The sequence below is a fragment of the Antennarius striatus genome, chromosome 23 (genome assembly GCF_040054535.1).
Source record: "Antennarius striatus isolate MH-2024 chromosome 23, ASM4005453v1, whole genome shotgun sequence".
NCBI lineage: Eukaryota > Metazoa > Chordata > Actinopteri > Lophiiformes > Antennariidae > Antennarius > Antennarius striatus.
In genome coordinates, this window is record NC_090798.1 from 3,415,075 (window position 1) to 3,432,812 (window position 17,738).

At 39.3% G+C, this 17,738-nt stretch overlaps 1 protein-coding gene across 1 annotated transcript in view; it reads left to right on the forward strand.

Moving 5' to 3' along the window:
* The first annotated feature begins 1,910 nt into the window (after positions 1-1,910).
* Positions 1,911-17,738, forward strand: part of tnfsf10l (TNF superfamily member 10, like) — a 49,846-nt gene continuing 34,018 nt past the window's right edge. Inside the window, exon 1 of the mRNA XM_068308703.1 lies at positions 1,911-3,355. Within this exon, the coding sequence (XP_068164804.1) occupies positions 3,134-3,355 (222 nt within the window). The 5' untranslated portion in view covers positions 1,911-3,133. The remainder of the gene's footprint in view (positions 3,356-17,738) is intronic.

A 17,738-nucleotide genomic window follows, 5' to 3' on the forward strand; every position in this document is an offset into this window, starting at 1 on the left:
ATAGGTGCCATTCATGCTATCACCATTTCTTCAAAGATAACAATTCTTTGAACGCTTTTTTTCACCTGTACTTCATTTTGTACTCACAGGTTGATTTTAAGTCTCTTATCACATAAAAAGAAGAAAACAAGCCATCTGGATTTGTATCAGTATTTTCCCTGAGGAAAAGATGATGGAAAATTGTTCTGGAGTGGTTTAAGGACAACATGGGCCAGAGGTCATTTAAAATAAATCAACAGAGTGATTTGTTTCTTTTTAAATCTAACAAGCATAGATGCAAGCATTTGGATAGAGGCATCGATGGAGTTTCCAGCTGTTGTCTTCTTGCATCATTTTATCTAAGTTGGCTTTTTCTGGGCTCAAACATATGACTTGTGTGCTGAAATATCATCCAGACAAAAGCCTCCTCCAAGGGTTTGACTGGGGACCATTTAGTAAAAAAAACACATTCTCGAGGTGTGAAATATTCAATAAAAACAAGCTGGCTTACTTAATACATCCACAAGAGGGCAACAAAGAGTCATTTACACATTTACACAACAAAAGACCAAGTAAATAAAATAGAGTGATTAAATACAGTGAATCATGTGAACTGAGAGTTTTTCAGCCACAAGAAGAAACTTCCTCTATATCATGTCTCTCTGCTGGAATGATGGCAAAAAACGATGTTCCATAAGTATTGAAGTAACTATGGAGGAAAGGTATAAATGACATTAACAATCTGAAGTTAACATTTCACTCCAGATCCGGTCTGCCCTTCTCCTAATCCAGAAAACTGTGGAAATGTTCATCTGTGGGATTGTTTAAAAAAAATTTTAAAAAAAAAAAGACAGCACAGAAACATCAAGAGGAAAATTGTGATTATGTTTGCAAAAATAAAATCCCAAAACATAACTATCCTATGGTTACTAGAATTCACCAACATCAGTCTGGTGAAAGCGCCACCCTCAGGTGGGGAGGTCACAACACAGGGAACACAGTTCTAGCACACACTGACTGCTTTATGGATATAAAAGAGGAAGATGCTTCCTGAGTGGGTGTTTTTTGGTCCATTTAAGTCAAGCTCAAAATAATCCGTGACATTTTTGCTGCAACATTGTCAGTTAAGCTTTAATGTTTTCAAATTTTCCAGGAGTAAAAGCAGCATCTCAGCAGGAGAATATGTGCATGATTATGTATCCAAAGACAAACCATGATGAAATCCATACGTGGGTCTCTGTTTTAAAGTAATATCAGATCGGAGGCTTCCCAGATGAAGAAGAGGGCAATAAATGAAGTCTTATCTTAACCATCAATGAAGTCAGTGGCCTGTCTGCAGCTTTACAGTGTATTTGGAAACCAGAATAAATATTTAATCAGGGCTACATTTGTTTCACATGGATAAAGCGGAGGCCGCTGGGAAAATATTTGCTGCAGAAAAATGTAAAGCTGTAAAACAGGCTGTGCACAAATGTTGGAGGAAACAGTGAGGAGAAAGAAAGAAGACAGACAGTAAAGAAAAGCAATAAGCATATAATTTTTTCCATTATTGAAGACAAAGAATGACAACAAATTTGAAGATAAAAAGTGTTTTGTTTTCATTTAGCTTGAAAATTATTCCGAGAAGCCATCAATTACCAGAACTGTCCCAGATTGAGCTGTGGCAGAGACCTGGGGTGGTGGGTGGGTGAGAGAGAGAGAGAGAGAGAGAGAGAGAGAGAGAGAGAGAGAGAGAGAGAGAGAGAGAGAGAGAGAGAGAGAGAGAGAAGGAAAGAGAGAGAGAGAGAAGGAAAGAGAGAGAGAGAAAGAGAGAGAAGGAAAGAGAGAGAGAGAGAAGGAAAGAGAGAGAGAGAGAAAGAGATTAGTTTTTTTTTTAGATTTGCAAAAACACTTTAATCTCATTCAAACATTTTGCAGTTTTACATTAGATGAAAGCATTTAAGTGCCTCAGAACATCTTTTCCAAACAAACTTCAATCACATTTAACATTTAGAACATTTAGAACATTTAGAACATTTTACAATTTTTCATTAGATGAAATTTCAAAAACACTAAACACTCAAAAACATTAAACACCAAGAAACAAAGGGAAATACAATATAAGAATTAGTGCATTATAACAGGAAGTTTGCAAAAGTGAGGTGGTCATCAACTAAAGTGCATAGGACATTTTTAGAGAAAGAGAGAGAAGGAAAGAGAGAGAAGGAAAGAGAGAGAGAAGGAAAGAGAGACAGAGAGAGAAGGAAAGATAGAGAGAAGGAAAGAGAGAGAGAAGGAAAGAGGGAGAGAGAGAGAGAGAGAGCGCCCTCTGTCAGCGTCTCCTGGAACTGAAGGATCGAAAGATTACGAAAGTAATCGATTTTTAATGTTATTGTACTTAAATAAGTACATGATCATGTAAAAAGGCAAGAATATAAAAAGATAAACCATTATACAGGGATTCCATAAATAGACCTCATTATTCTATGTACGGAGGTACAATCTGATGGCAGTTTGTCATACTTTGTCATGAGAAATTCAAATGTTCTGAATTTACAAATCTTTGTTTTTTTAAAAAAAACAACAACATAGAAATACCACAGCATCGGGTTAATATAAAACAACTTAGTTAATGTATCACTTTATTTACACAGTAATGCATTTAAAAGTAGTTGTGCCCTGCTTTTCTTATTCTGCTTTGTCAACGCGCGGCAGTGGTGCGCCATGCTGTAACAGCACTGGTAAAAGCGTGTGTGCGTGTTTGTGTGCGTGTGTGTGTGTGTGTGTGTGTGTGTGTGTGAGAGAGAGAGGGGGGGGGGGAGAGCATTCCTCCACAGCTCCAAGGTGATGAAGAGGTTAAGCCAGCCCCTCTTTACAACTCTCCTTCTCGGTTGCGGCTCATCAGTCCTGCGCCGCAGCTCCAAATCCAACTTTTACGCAGCAGACATGGGCACATCAAAACTTTAGCCCCCAGTTCGTCTTTTGTCTCTCCTCCGCAGCTCTCCCCTGCCTTCCACTTCCCTGATCTCCGAATGAAAAGCTCCATTGGCTGCGGACGCATGGAGATCTAATTGCGCTCCTAATTATCTGTCGAGAATCTGTGGAAGCTGTTGTTGTAGCTCGCTGTTGTTTTGTTCCCTCGGTTCGGTTGGTCTGCTCATGCGTCGGGAATGCCATGGCCACTCCGAACGCTCAGCAGCAGCACCAGGATTATTTCAGATCGGTGAGCAGCGAGTCCACCACATACATGATGGTCCCGACCGGCGGGCCGAGCGGGACGAGGCGCCGGGAAGCGCCGTCCAAGATGTGGGTGGCGATGGTGGTGATCGTAGTGGTGGTGCTGCAGATCGCCTCCACCACGGGACTCTTTCTCTACCTGAACATGTCCATATCACAGGTAGGAGCTGGTTTCCAATCGGGGTGAATAAACTTTGTGCGCATTTGTGAGAATAAAGCCTGCAGGAAAAAAAGTCGCTGTTGCGCACTTCAGTTTTTAAGCGTCCACGCCAGCGCCACATGTAAACTCTGCTCCTGTGGTGTTGCTGTGAGAAAAACAATGAGAAACTGCTGGGTTTTTTTAACAATAGATCCACAGTCTACCTGATGGAATGTAGTCGACATAAACACGGCTTTCAGTCGCATCAGATATATTATGTAATTATGCGTGAGTCTGATGGAAAAGTGGTTTTGTGCGTAAACTCTCTTCTGGTAGTATTTGGATTTGTTTGTTTGGAAAACAGCTTGTGCCTGTCTCAACTCGTTAAACAATGTATTCCAAAGTCTACCCATCTTATTGGTGTGCAAGGGAACACATTGGAACCATTAGAAGCAGAAAGTTCTCAGCGGATTGCAGATGTTTCCAGCGGTGAAACCACCAGGTCACTGATGGAGGACAGTCCATTTTGTCTCTAGAAATTACCTTCTTCTTTTTTTTTTTTTTTTGCAGTATATCCAGTTGCAGTGTTGTTAGTGTATGCTGAATATAGGACATGCATCAGTCTGAAGCAAAGAATCCTGCCCTACCACATCTGCACAGCTGAGGTTTTAAATCCACCCAGTGAAAGTTTTTATTTCGTGTGGCGCTGCTGCAGATACGCACGCACCATTTCATCTGAAGCACAATAATCAGTAGACGTTTTCCTGCTTCATGTGCCTCATTTAGAAGCTGTGAGGGGAGCACTGATCTCCCTCCTCCTCCTCCTCCTCCTCCCTTTGTGATGATTTCATATCATCTGTGATCGGCAGGCCTGATTCATTGGGATTTAAAGACACATTAGTCTGTAATATGTCACCTGCAGAGAGAGAAAGAGGTGGAGAAATGAGCCTATTGGTCTTCTGAGACGGTGTGTGTGTGTGTGTGTGTGTGATGTATGGATCCCAGTGAGGGGGACCAGTTAAACCTGTAACACAACTCTGTCACAGAGAGAGATCTGGCCTCAGCGATGAACTCTGCATCTGTACATGAGAGGGTGAGAATCGTCACATCTCCTCTGCGGTGAACGCATCATATTTCCTCTCCATCGCTGCGTGTAACTCTCTAGCTAAGACATTAATGCCTTTATTTGACAGTGACTGAGGAGATGGAGAGGTATGATATGTCCCAAAGCCAAACTGAGGTGATTAGTTATACTGATGTGCGGCGTTGCCATTGGAGACTAGAAGAGCAGATGTGTCTGCACTATTAAATTCCGAAACACAAAACTTAAGCATCACCCTCTTGACACACTCTTGGATTGTATGGGGGCTGTTAAAAAAATTGCAAATTTCCTCCAATATTTCCATTTAAGGAAGAAGAAAAATATATCTGTCATTGCTTTGGCAGGTAGTTTTCATTCAAAACAGTTTCAGAATTTGCACATGAAACTTTTTAGCTCCTAGTTTTATCCAAATTAATGGAGCCAGCCAGTGTGACGGACAAATACTCGCGTGCCAGATCAAATCTGTGGTGTTCCTGTGAGTCAGCGCAGATGGAGTTGAGCAACAGGCTGATATGTTAGTCCAAGTATCTTTTTCTGCTTTCTTTAGGCAGAATTTAAATTACTTTTATTTAATGGAAAGCGACATACACACATATATCATGAAGCTTTCAATGAGCCCGTGTTGAGTTTGAAAAGAAGTCCCTGTAAATGCAGCTTGAATATATAATTAAACGGCAAAATATGTCAGGAATGCATGTTTTTGCAGGTTTTTTTGTTGTTTTTTTGTCGTTTCTGTTGAAATTACTTCATTTCGAAGTTGTGCAATCGCAAAAGGAGTCCTGCGGTGCAGAGACATTGACAGTGAATGATCAGTTTCAGAGAGCCCAACGTTGAGCGACTCTTCCTCTGCAAGGCGAGAAAGAAATAATAATGCGATGGTTTTTAAAAGATTGTGTTGGAAATTTTTCTGCCGTAAGTCTTTGTTTGATCGGTGTATAAAAAACAAATCTATAGTTTGACTGTGTCTGCTTCTAATTTACTTACTGGCGCTGAGCAGCGTTGGATTAAAGCCACGTCTACTTTACGGTCTTGCTGGTCAGTGAGCAGGTAAACGCATGCATTCATTTTATTTTGCCTCACTGGGGTTTTTCTTTTTTGATATGTGAGGTGGCAGGAAATAGCATAAGGAATAGTTTAGAGACCAAACTGGATAGAAACCAAATGAAAAACAGGGAGCTATATATCTCAGTCATTGGGAATCCCCTGCTTCTCATGCGAAGGTCAGTTATTTATAATCTGGAAACAGGCCTGTCTTTGAATCACAGCAGTTACACCCCAGTGCCAGCCTGCTTAAGACAAAAGACCTGCAAACAATGAAAGGCACACAAAAGAGGAATGCTCCCACCATGTGGCATTCATGTACAAACAAATACAGTCATGCACAAATGCATTCCCCTATGTACAGGTGGGTATACACTTGTTATTAGTCAACATAAAGATGAGGCAGGCAGCAAAAAAAGAGTTAGATTAGAATGATAATGATAATAATATGATGGGTAATAGTATTGTAAGAGTTTTTATTTAAAAAATGATAGGAGAAATAATAGCCAAAAATAACGATAAATTGATTTTTGAGGGCTATTTTTTTCAGGCAACATGAAAATAACCTGTAGATTTTTTTTAAAACTTTTAATAGAATTCTGTTAATCTGTCAGAGAGGATGTCTGACATTCTTAGACGTATTGTTTTCCTCTTTCCCAGCATTTTACAGACCAAACAATTGATTCGCTATTTATAAAAATTTGTCAGATGAATGATAATAGTAAGACTAAGCAATGGATTCACTGAAGAAAAGAAATATGAGCTTAGAATCATAAGAAAAGATTTATCAGTAAATTGAAATGAAAACATTGAAACTATGGGACGCAGAGAAAAGAGTAAAAACAGTATTTTTCAAAAGATGGATCTCCTTCAATTTGCTGTGCTGTTTTTGATTTTCTTTAAATTAAATTTGAGTTTGTAAATTAAATTCAGAAATGTCTCATTTTGCTGCTTTGGTGCTTTGCTTGTTATGTTTGGATGTGATTATTTTGTCTTCTGGCCTTAAGCAAAATGTTTTACGTTTGATCGCAGTTTTTAATCGCTTACATTTACTTTTTGTTTGGTTTTAAATCTTATAAGCTTAACACAGCATCAGATACGTTCTTCCTCTGTTAAATAATTTTTGGACGTCTTATTTGTGTTTTCTTATTTCTGGATGAAAAAAACAAAAAACAAAACAGACAATGGGATGAATCTGCATCAGCCGTGTAATGGCTACAATCAGTTACAGAATGCGGTGTCCGCATTAAATCTCAATCGAACCACATATTTATGAGTTCTGCGATCTGCGTGCTATGATCCAGCAGATGTATAACAGTTCCAGAATCATATCGGCCTTTCATGTGTCCGTGTATGGAGGCTGGAGCGGCCCACACATCGGCATTATCCGAGTTTCTCATGTCATAGACGATCATTATTTTGATTTTATTCGAATATTTGTTTGTGCATGTGTGTGCGTGTGTGTATTTGTGTGTGTATGTATGTATGTATGTGTGTGTGCACATGCGTGTGTGTACTCTTTGGCATTCCATTCCTCACACTTCACTGGTCCACTTTATTATTGTTTGGGTTCACTGATAGGCTCTGACTCAGCCTTACATGCAACAATGCACTTTGTGTGTGTGTGTGTGTGTGTGTGTGTGTGTGTGTGTGTGTGTGTGTGTGTGTGTGTGTGTGTGTGTGTGTGGTCTTGTCCACCCAGAAGAAGTCTAATTTTTACATGATTAATCCACGATTTCTTGCCTTCTCTATCAGTGTGTGTGTGTTTGATCTCTTATTGTGGTGACAATAGCATTACTTTTAATAAATGAAATGGTGACTTTTTTTTTATCTACTTTTTTCGGGGACATAACTCAAATGCAATGTGTTGTATCATGAAACTTGGCCAGCACATCAAACAAAAGCAACATATGGTCCCTTCTGGGATCTTAGGATTGTTTCTACTTGGGCTATTATGACTGTGCAGAATTTGTCCAAAGAGTATCCTTGAAATTAATTCTTATATCTCCAGAAAATTGTCCAAAAACATAACAAATAACTTCTTTTGATATTCAGAAATGTTTACAATTGGTGTTTTTGAAATGATTCACATCTATGCTTAAGAAAGGAGCTCGGTTGCTATGGAAGCTTATCTTGTAAACTGTGTATGCTTGGATAAATGATGATTTTTTTAAGAATGCAGTTTTGGGTTTTTTTGCATCTCCATGGCAACAATTTGTTGTTGGATGTGCCATCAGAAGAGTTCATTTCTAGTTCTTCAATGTTGGGATTTTTTTCATCTATTTCTAACGACTGCTGAACTTAAATAAATTGTGTTTGTGTAAATGCACTCCGGGGGCCAAGGGGGGGTGAGGGGATTGCCATCTCCTCTTGGCTCTTGTTTTGTTTTTGGCTCTTGCTTGTTTGCCTAAAGTGGGCTAAGAATGGACTCCCTGCTTGGATTAGAGTGGGTTCAGCTGTGGTGTCGCTCAAATTCTTGCTTTTCTTTTGCACATGACGTAAACTGAATAATTTTAGTTGGACGAACTAAAGAAGTCCATTTCGGTACCTGGGGGCCCCGGTAGTCCAATTATGGCTGGGTGTTTGTTGATGCATATCAACCCCCTTTCTGTCTCCTCATATTTACTCTTGATCTTTCTTTTATTTCACAAGGTCCCAAAGCCGGAATGAACCCAGGGACGTTGTGGTTCCAGGGACCGCTAGAACATAAACTGGTTTAGTTACGGTTACTACCAGCGTGTCGCACTGCATGCGGTGTGAAACATTTTAGAAACCCGTTCCAGCACTGAAACTGTCAGCTACCGAGCCCCGTCTAATCGACTCCGATAATTGGTCGAAAACAGTTTGCGCCCTTTTTATATTCTTTTCATTCATTGAAACGTAGAACTGTTTCTCATTAGAGCCTCCATGTGTGGCCTCGGCCGTCACTGTCGGAGACTTTTCTGATGTAACCTCCTGTAGAGGAGCGGAGAACGGTACCAACCGGTTGTTCCATTACAACATCAACCTGCTGTTTACATAGCCCACACAGGATCAGGTTTTATTGGTGGAAGGGAATCGATGAGTGCCTTTAACAAGAATGGAATTGTGTTAGTGACTTAAGATAGAAAGTTCTGATTTCGTCCGTCCAGGAAAAAGTTATTGTTTAACACGGATTACTCCCCAGTGCGAGGGGGGGTGGGGTGCAGTTTTAACCAACAGATGCTGCTGGTTAGATTTCCAGGTATTCTGAGCCAACACCAGTTGACACAGACCCCACTTGATCTCAATACCAGCGGTCAGTCATTTTCAGTTATTCTTATTTTCCAATGCATGACATGACCCCAACCAGGTAAGGTTTTTCTTGTCACTGAAGGGTATTTTTCTCTTTCTTTTCTTAAGTTAAGCTTTAGTCTGTGTCGATTTGAAAACATTGGTGATTCCAAACTAAGAAACTAAAAGGTAATCATTGACAAACGGATTCAAAATTGAATGGCACCTGAAGACTCGTGTGGTAAGGAAAAACAAAACAGGTCGTGTCCCTGGAGTGTGTTTGAGGAGGAGGAGTAATTCGGACAATGTGTGTATTTGGTTCTTTTCCTGTAGGTACTTGTGGTGAAATCCTCTGTGGATTATTGAGTTGTCTTCCTCTTGTGCTCTTCAAAACAATTGAAGCTGAAATGTTTTGGGTGGAAACAGATTCTTCAACAAGTGGAGTGAATTTAAATATAATGCACCTATTGAAAACAGAGCGAAGGTGCAGTTTGATGATTTTTGTATTGGAATTTGTTGATTTTTTTTCTTCCTGCTTTGTTATTTTATTTACGTTTTATGACCCACCAAAAGACCATCTGGGATTCATCCAATCACTTATTGAACAGGTTTAGACACAAATTAATCTTTTCATGTCAGCTCACAACTTGCCTATAATAGAGATTATAATGATTAACTGAGTTTTTCGAGCCGCGGTCACAGATTTTTTTAGTTTTATGTAAAACGTATTACATAGAGGCCAAAAATGATTTACTTCCTCCAATTTGTTTTTTGAGGCATTTCATGAGAAGTCGGCAAAGGAACTGAATTTATTCTTGATTTAATTTATTTCACAATGTGTTGAATTTGTTCTGCAGAATGATGTGGGTGTGTCAGGGTTATACTGAGAGAAAAACAAATTTAGAAATATAATGATATAAAGGGGAAATATGAGAATAAAGTCATTAAATATTACAGAAAAATTCAGGATTATCTCATCAAGCTCTACTTTAATATACTAAGAGTTTCACAAGTAAAGACATGTTAATGCTTGTCACATTAACACCATTTTATTATACATATGATGACATTAGAGAGATTTTGTAATAAATTCTCTGCCCAGAACCACACAGACTTATTTCATTTAACTGACTCTTTGGTACAAACGTTAGCTGGTTTTAAAAGAGGTTTTTACTTTCAGCAGGGGAAAAAAATTATGAAGATTAAATGAAAAGAAGGGTCTCATATAATCTTTTTGTAATCATAATATTTCATTGTTTGGTTGCAACATTTCTACACATTTTCTTCATTCCAATTTATTTGTCACATTTCCACTTTCTTTTGGTAATACAGTATTAACATTTGTTAACTGACTTGTTTCTCATAAAATTCCAAATTTCTCTTATCCTAATATTATTATGAGATCTTCCTAATTCTGACATTTTTTCTCATAAACACTGCTTGAAATATTATTAACTTCTTGTAATTACAATATTATACAAATAAAATGAAGCCATTATTCTTATAATAATCATCTTCCTGATGATTATTCTCCTGATAAACAACAAATAAACAACTAGTTTCCTTGCATTATTTAGGTACTTATTTTCACACAACCCTAATCACACAATATTTGGATTTAATTCTCAAAGTATTTGGATGTGGTTATTAAAAAGCTTTTTTGTTTTTGTTTGCTAATGCAGCCCTGGTGTGTCAAGTGTGTGTTGAATGTGAACAAAAACAGGCCCAGGTGAAAACCCAGTCACATTGTGATCATCAAAACCCAAGTTTGAGTCAAATCACATCCTTCACTGCAAATGTTTTGATGTAATTCAAAGTCACTAATATAAACCTCCCACGCCACAGTCTGGTGCCAAGGTTCACAATCCTTCCTCTCTCTCTCTCTCTCTCTCTCTCTCTCTCTCTCTCTCTCTCTCTCCCAGGCTCCCCCCTTCTCCTTCTCCTTCCCTCTGTTCACCTCCAGCCCCCCTGCAGTCTCTTCATGTTATGGTCGAAGTCCACGTCAGAGATTCAAGTTACAATTTTTTGCGGCTCAGGGGGAAGGATGGATGTTTTTGAAGTGACTCGAGCAGTTTTTTTTTTGGTTAGGTATGAAAGAGGTAGAAAAGTCTTAAATGTGAGAGTTGGAGATCACGTGGATGATTTGGGATCTAAATGAAGATGAATCTAAATGAAGACAACATGGCCAAAATGACATAATCTAAACCAACTCTTAAATTGTACGTATATGATTTTGGCCTGCATTCATAGACGGACTGCTGATTATCCGCTTCCCCGTTCGAAGAAAAATGCTTACACATGTATTGGAAGACTCGCTGTGACACATCCATGAGACACAGTGTTGTTCCTTTGCTTAGAGCTCAATGTGCATTTAATGTTTTCGTGACCAGGATATTTGGATGAGGATAAAAAGGAAGGCAAGGATCACAGGAAGGAGAGAGGGAAGAGAGGAAAGTGGAAGCTAATGAAGGAGAACTGAAAGGCACTCCAGCCAAAGAATTTATAAATTCCGTCATGGCGATGCCATGACCCGCCCTTCTCTGCCTCTGATTGGCTTGTTTGACTGAAGGGTTTGTCATGCGATGGAGCTACAATGATGATAACACGATCCTTTCAGTTAATGGAAAATGTACATTTTTATGTGAAGAAATGCTAAAGCTCTTAGCATCACAATTGCTAATCGAAGGGAAGTGTTGCATCAGTCAGATGAAGCATTCATGCAGTTATAAAGCAATAATATAAAGCAAATTAAAGATTAAAGTTTGTTTAAACTAAACTTACGCCAGACTAGAACAGTGAGCAAATCATCCCGATTGTAAGTTTTTAAATGTCTTAGACGCCAAATTTTCTTAATACTAATCTAAAAAACAGAATATAGGCCCAGAGATCATCTGGACCGCACACCAGAGACGAGCACAGATGAAGCCACATCTTAAAGCTCTCGGCTCTCTGCTCTTTGTCCGTCTTCTTGCTAGGATGACACAATGTTCAAGTAGTTTAGATGTGATCCAAGCAATGGGCTTTTGTAACTGGAAGTCATGTGCATTCCCGGCAAACTCATTGAGATTGAAAACCACAATCGTATTTTTTTTCTCAGTATTCAAATATTGTAAAAAAACAAACAAAAACAAATAAAGGAAGAGGATTTTCACACCGTGAACTTTTTCCTTTTTCATTTTGATATTTATGCTAATGCAGATTTTCAGATTTTAATTAGATTTTCATTAAATTAAGGTATAATCACATTGACCAGAAATCTGTTATAATTTTGCAATTATTATATATAGATATGTATTGTATAGAATAGTAACAGAAGAATTCAGTGGTAATTTTCCATTCATAAATTAAGTATATTATGATATAACGTACACAGTAGTCATTTATATGTTCGGGTTTGGGTTATTATCTTGTCTTTCCTCTTTCTCTCTGCTATTACAGGGAAGCAACAAGAAGAGATCTTAAATTTTCAAACAGATTTGAAGGACTAAAATCAAGACTTCCAGGACAATTTTGAAATTTATGGAATTTGCACGATGTCAACTGATGGAGATGAGATGGCCCTGGCACTACAAAACACATCTTCTGGCTTGGCATGTGAAAACAAGATATTTGCATTTCCCATGTTGGAATTCTCATTAGGAAGTGGCTACAGCTTTGTGTGTGTGTGCGTGTGCACGTGTGTATGTGCCAACAGCTGGCACTATATGTTATCACTTTGTTTGCTCAGTCAACAAGGCAGTAAAGGGTTGACAAATGGTGTTGTCTTGATTTAAAGGGACTTTGTATCCCACTAAACTTCTGCTGCAGCCATCAGAGCTGCTAAAAGCCATGCACTTGGCTGCAATATGATGTTTTCACTTTGTAGAGCTGTCGAGTCAGCGTTATTTCATATCGACTTTTGTTTACGCTGATTTAAGTATGTGGTCAGCAGGAGTGGGGTGTTTTTACGTGCTGTTTTATTGCGTTTCTCTATCTATTTCTAAAATTAGAACAATTTATTCTGTAGAAATATAAAAATGAACTGAAGCAAATAATGATTATTTTCTTATGTATTCAAAAACACTGTAAAAATAAAATACATTTATAAAGTTGGAAGCAATTTTTTCAACTATTGCACTTTTGGTTTATTGTCAAAATAATATATTTATCAGATGTTGGCAATAACAAAATAACAAGAACAGAAATGCAATTTTCACCGACTACTGCAGTGTCTAAATGATTCAACTGCTTGATGACAAGTGCTTATAAAACATTGTAGAGCTTCAATGAACGGTACGATGAGAAAGAACTTTGCGACTCTATGGCTAAAATAAGCCCATGATGGTTGGCTCAGTGCTTTAACATCTGATTTGCAAATGTGAATGAAATTCAGGGGGGTGGAAATCACTTAGAGGTTACAGCCATGAGTAAAGGTTGTATTTGTGTTGAATGTGGAAATTTTTTTTAAATCCTTTGTACGGAGATATTTAAACTGTAGATTTTGTTGGTTTGTTATTGCAAATAGCTGGCAAATGACATTTTGCCTGCAACAATAGTGAAATAATAAACTATCGGGTTTGAAAAATATTTCTTGAAATAAGTAATTTTAAATTTACATATAACGTACATATATATAATATATATATATATATATAAAATTGACTCCAGGAATAGAGGTCAAGTTCATGGACCAATGCTGAACCTATGGTAATGATAATAATAAAGGAATTAATGAAATGAACAAACAAGTCAGTAAAGTTGACAGCATGAGTTGTGAAGACCACCTTCGCTGAACAGAGCGTCTCGCAGGCGTCATCCACCACCCATGGCGGCCGCTCATGATGCATGAATCGTCTCATCAACGCCTCCTAAAGATTAAAAGCTTCATCTTTCAACTACCTGGAAGTAATCGTCTTTGTACTGGATGACTTGTGTAGTCATGGAATTATTGAGGCTGAACAGAGCAAACAGTCATTCTATCATGTGGTCAACCCCCAAAAAATGCCTCGAAGAAACATTTTACGTCTCATTGTGCCGTTTTTAAACACGTGGTTGAAGATGCATGCTTGTAGAGTGGATGTCCTACTGTCATTTCCTTTCTTCTATAGTTAAAACCATGCTGCTCCCTATGGGATGGGAACCACGTCATCCTATCCATTGTGTGCCAGCTACTTTGCCCCGTAGCGACGTGTCATCAGAGTTAGTGTCAGATTGAGCAGCTCTAAGGCAACAGATGCACAAATGCAGCAGTAGAGAGAAAGGTCCCGTAAAACCCAGTATATGTTCTGATCAAAAAACGTACGTTTCTATAATGAGCTGGATTTGATTTGGATAAAGGTGCGGATCTATAGTTGATCAATAAGCAAAGCTCTGAAGATCAATGAAATTATGGTTGGTTGAAGGTGCCACAGTAGCTGGTAGTTGAATCTGTTCACACTCGTGGTAACATCTGATGTCATAGTGCTGTTTTTCATGACAGAGTAAAATAATTTATTTGGGGGGGAAAAGATTTATTATGGGCTGAAATTAAAAAAAATAATTATCCAGTCATGGATCTTTGAGTGTAAAACATGAACGGAAACAAAGTCGCTTTGTTTTCTACAATTGCTGATTGTATGCTGCTGTACATGTGTATCAATATTGACGAACACATGCATGGGTTGTGTGTTTTTGAAGCTGATTAGCCAGCAGTTGATTGGATGGAAAGTTCTCTGTTGGTTTTAGCGGGATTTAGCCCTGGGAACGGACAGACATCTCTGTCCTGGCACAAAAAGGAGGGCTTGTTTGTGTAAGCCAGAAAGTCTGTCTACTCCTACTACACACACACACACACACACACACACACACACACACACACACACACACACACACACACACACGGATATCAACATTTTGACTCTGAAACTAGCAACAAGACCCTCCTGTCCTTCTGTCAGCCTTCATTTATGTACCAACTTTCATGTGGGCTAATCTCCCAAATTAACTTTCTTATCTCTCCATTAACTCCCACAACAGTTGCGTCCTCCATAAATCCCCGTGGGTTGGGGTGTGAATGAAACCCCATCATGTCTTCTCATCATTAAACATTTTTATGGATGCTCCACTGCCTCGGCTGCACCCTGAGATCCAACCTACACTAATTTTCGCCTCTGTGTCGTAACACAACACTACCTCATTAGAAGCTCGCACGATTCTTTCTCGTCTTTGACATCCATGAATGACTGGATCGGCTACTGAGCAAGAATCTGGTTTTGTCAGAGGCTGCTGGTTGGATGCCCATATTAAGAAAAGCTCTGAGAGGAGAGGTGAAATCAGGAACCCGTCAGGCAGAAAGTCAAAAAGCCTTCCCTGATGTTGTTTTTGGTAGCTTTGTCTGTGGGCAACGGGAATGGTTGGGAAAGCAAAATGTTTGGTGATATTTGAAATGTAGTTATTTTAACTTTGGATGTAAAAATGAATCATGATATTGATTACTGTCTGTCAGACAGTATTCTTATTTTCCAAGAAAGTCAAGCTTTTCTTATGTCTTCATCTTATCAATGAATGGAATTCATTGTCAGTGCTGGCATTTATTAAACCAATAAAAACTCAAAAAAAAGAAAAATCCCGTTATGTTTTACAACTTGCCTGTCCGCAGTGTGACACAAATAACAAAGAATGGCTGTAATAACAGCTATGATGTGATCTTTTAGAGTTATGGAGGGGACTCTAGGTAGCTGAACATTGTCTGAGCATATACACAAAACCCACGATATGATAGTTCTACTTTCTTCTTTCATCTGGATTTTGGTTGTGTTATGTTTAGATGTAGACAATGAAGTCCAAAATTAACTCTCCGGGCTTACTTACTTACTAAAAAGTCATGCAATCGGGATTGTTACACGGTAGTTCCACGGAGGAACTGCTTGGCCGTGGAATTGATAGTTTATTTGGTTCAGACTATGTCTTGTTGCATTGGAAGGGGGCTTAATGTGGTGGCTTTTTGCCCATACAGTCTTGCACAGTCAACAGTCTCATTGTTGTGTCGATTATCATCTATCTCGGTCACGCTTGTCCTCCAAGGTTGAGTCTGAATCAAGTAGAATTAAATTTGAGGTTTTGAAGACGTTTCAAGTCCCATCCAAGAAGGCTTCTTCACTTCTGACTGACTGCTGCAGATTTTAAGTGTCTAGACTCCCATGAGACCATTAACACACTTAGTGTTGAGTCACAAGTTGTAGTTGACCCATCCGGGAGTTATAAGAGCCGTTAAATACATTAGCACAGACAAAGGAGTAATGCCGTTGCACCCCATTTTCAGCGTTTCAGGATACAAGTTAGGGAAGTTGGGGAAGCTGGGAAAGAGAGAACAGCCAAGAAAAAGGTTCAGCTCCGGGCAGACTATTTAAAGACAGGAACTCATGGGCGCCACAGTTGCTCCCAAATCCTCAATCAGGCTCCTGTTTAGAAACAGAGGTTAGTAAAACATAGCACCCCCTATAGGACTCCAATGGCCATAGCAATAGTTATTCATTCAAAGGCCCGTAAATTTAAATGCAGAAAATTGTTGTTTTTCTTTCCTTGGCTTTAGAGTACAAGTGATTTCACGCTCCTCTCAAAATTCTAAGACACACCGAAAAATAGGCGGCTTTGCTGTTAAAATAATTTTTCTGCTGTTCAAAACTCCCTTTTGTTTTTCCATTCTTTTGGGAACGTCTTGACCCCACCAGAGAACACAGAGATCAGCTCAAATGTGCACCAGTACAATAACATTTAAAAGCCCCTTGGTGAATCATACTTACTCATCACCTCGACACAAAAACACATTCACAGACCCACTTGCCCACCCACGTGGGAACTGCCCACCCGCATGCGCCCAGAGCGCCCCAAAGCAGCACCATGAGTTTCAAACTACTTAATTTTGCCATTTCTTTGAAATGGTCAAAGTGCCATTAATTTTTTTTTCTAGGTTTAATTTTAAGACACAGTCCACCAGCGATGGAAGCTATGATCGTGATTGATGGCTCAATTGCATAAAAGAGACTTGTAATGGAGCTACAACCAGTTCTTCAGTCTGTCACAAATACATCTGAAGAATTTGGGGTTCATTTAGTTAAAATTGCTCATCGGGATTGTAGAGGAACGCCAGCTGTTGACTTAATCTAGATTCGCTGGCACGCAGACATCATTTTGTTCATTTTCAGTCGCGAGTCACGTCCTGGAATAGGACTTCACACGTCTGGACAGATTATGTCGTTAAAGTCCTAAATGGATCTGGATGTCCCCGTCCGGAAAGAAGTATTCCAGGTCTTATTTGAGGATCCTAAGGCATTTCCAGGATAGATGAGATGTAAGATCATTCCACGAGTGAGGGTTTACCGTCAGTTAGACCACACACAGGCCGCTTCAGGGGGAACAGGGGTGAAACCATCCACTTGTTCTTTTGGCCCACAAACCGAAATGTGTCAGAAACTGCTCCTGACTGAAACATCTACCAATGGATGGATGGAGTGGAATGGATTGATAGATGCATGTTCTCTCTGGGTTCTCCGGCTTCCTCCCACCTCCAAAAACATGCGCTTCAGGTTATTTGACCTGTCCAAAATTGCCTGTAGGTTTGCGTGTGTCTGTGTGTGTGCGTGGTTGTTTGTGTGGCTCCGCGGTGCACTGGCGTCGCGCCCGGAGTTTCCCCCATATCACGCCCTAAGCCAGCTGGGTTAGGCTCCAGCCCCCCGCGACCGCGACTAAAGTGGTGAAAAGGAAAATGGATGGATTTTCAGCTGTTGGGGCGGAGGCGGGTGGGGGTTTAGTAAATTCTTGTAATCGAAGAACTTACAAGAATGCCTACTATGTCATCAACCAACAGAAATGCTTTCAGTTGGACCAGAAAAAGAAAACCTGTAGATAAGATTTGACTGTAAATGTTTACGTGACACCAGGCTGGGCGTCTTGTTATGGCTAACTATTTTGCAGTGGCCGATTATTTGTTTAAGGTACGTTTTACTGGATATCAGCTGACCTGCCAGAAATAAATGTCTCAGTTTTACTTTC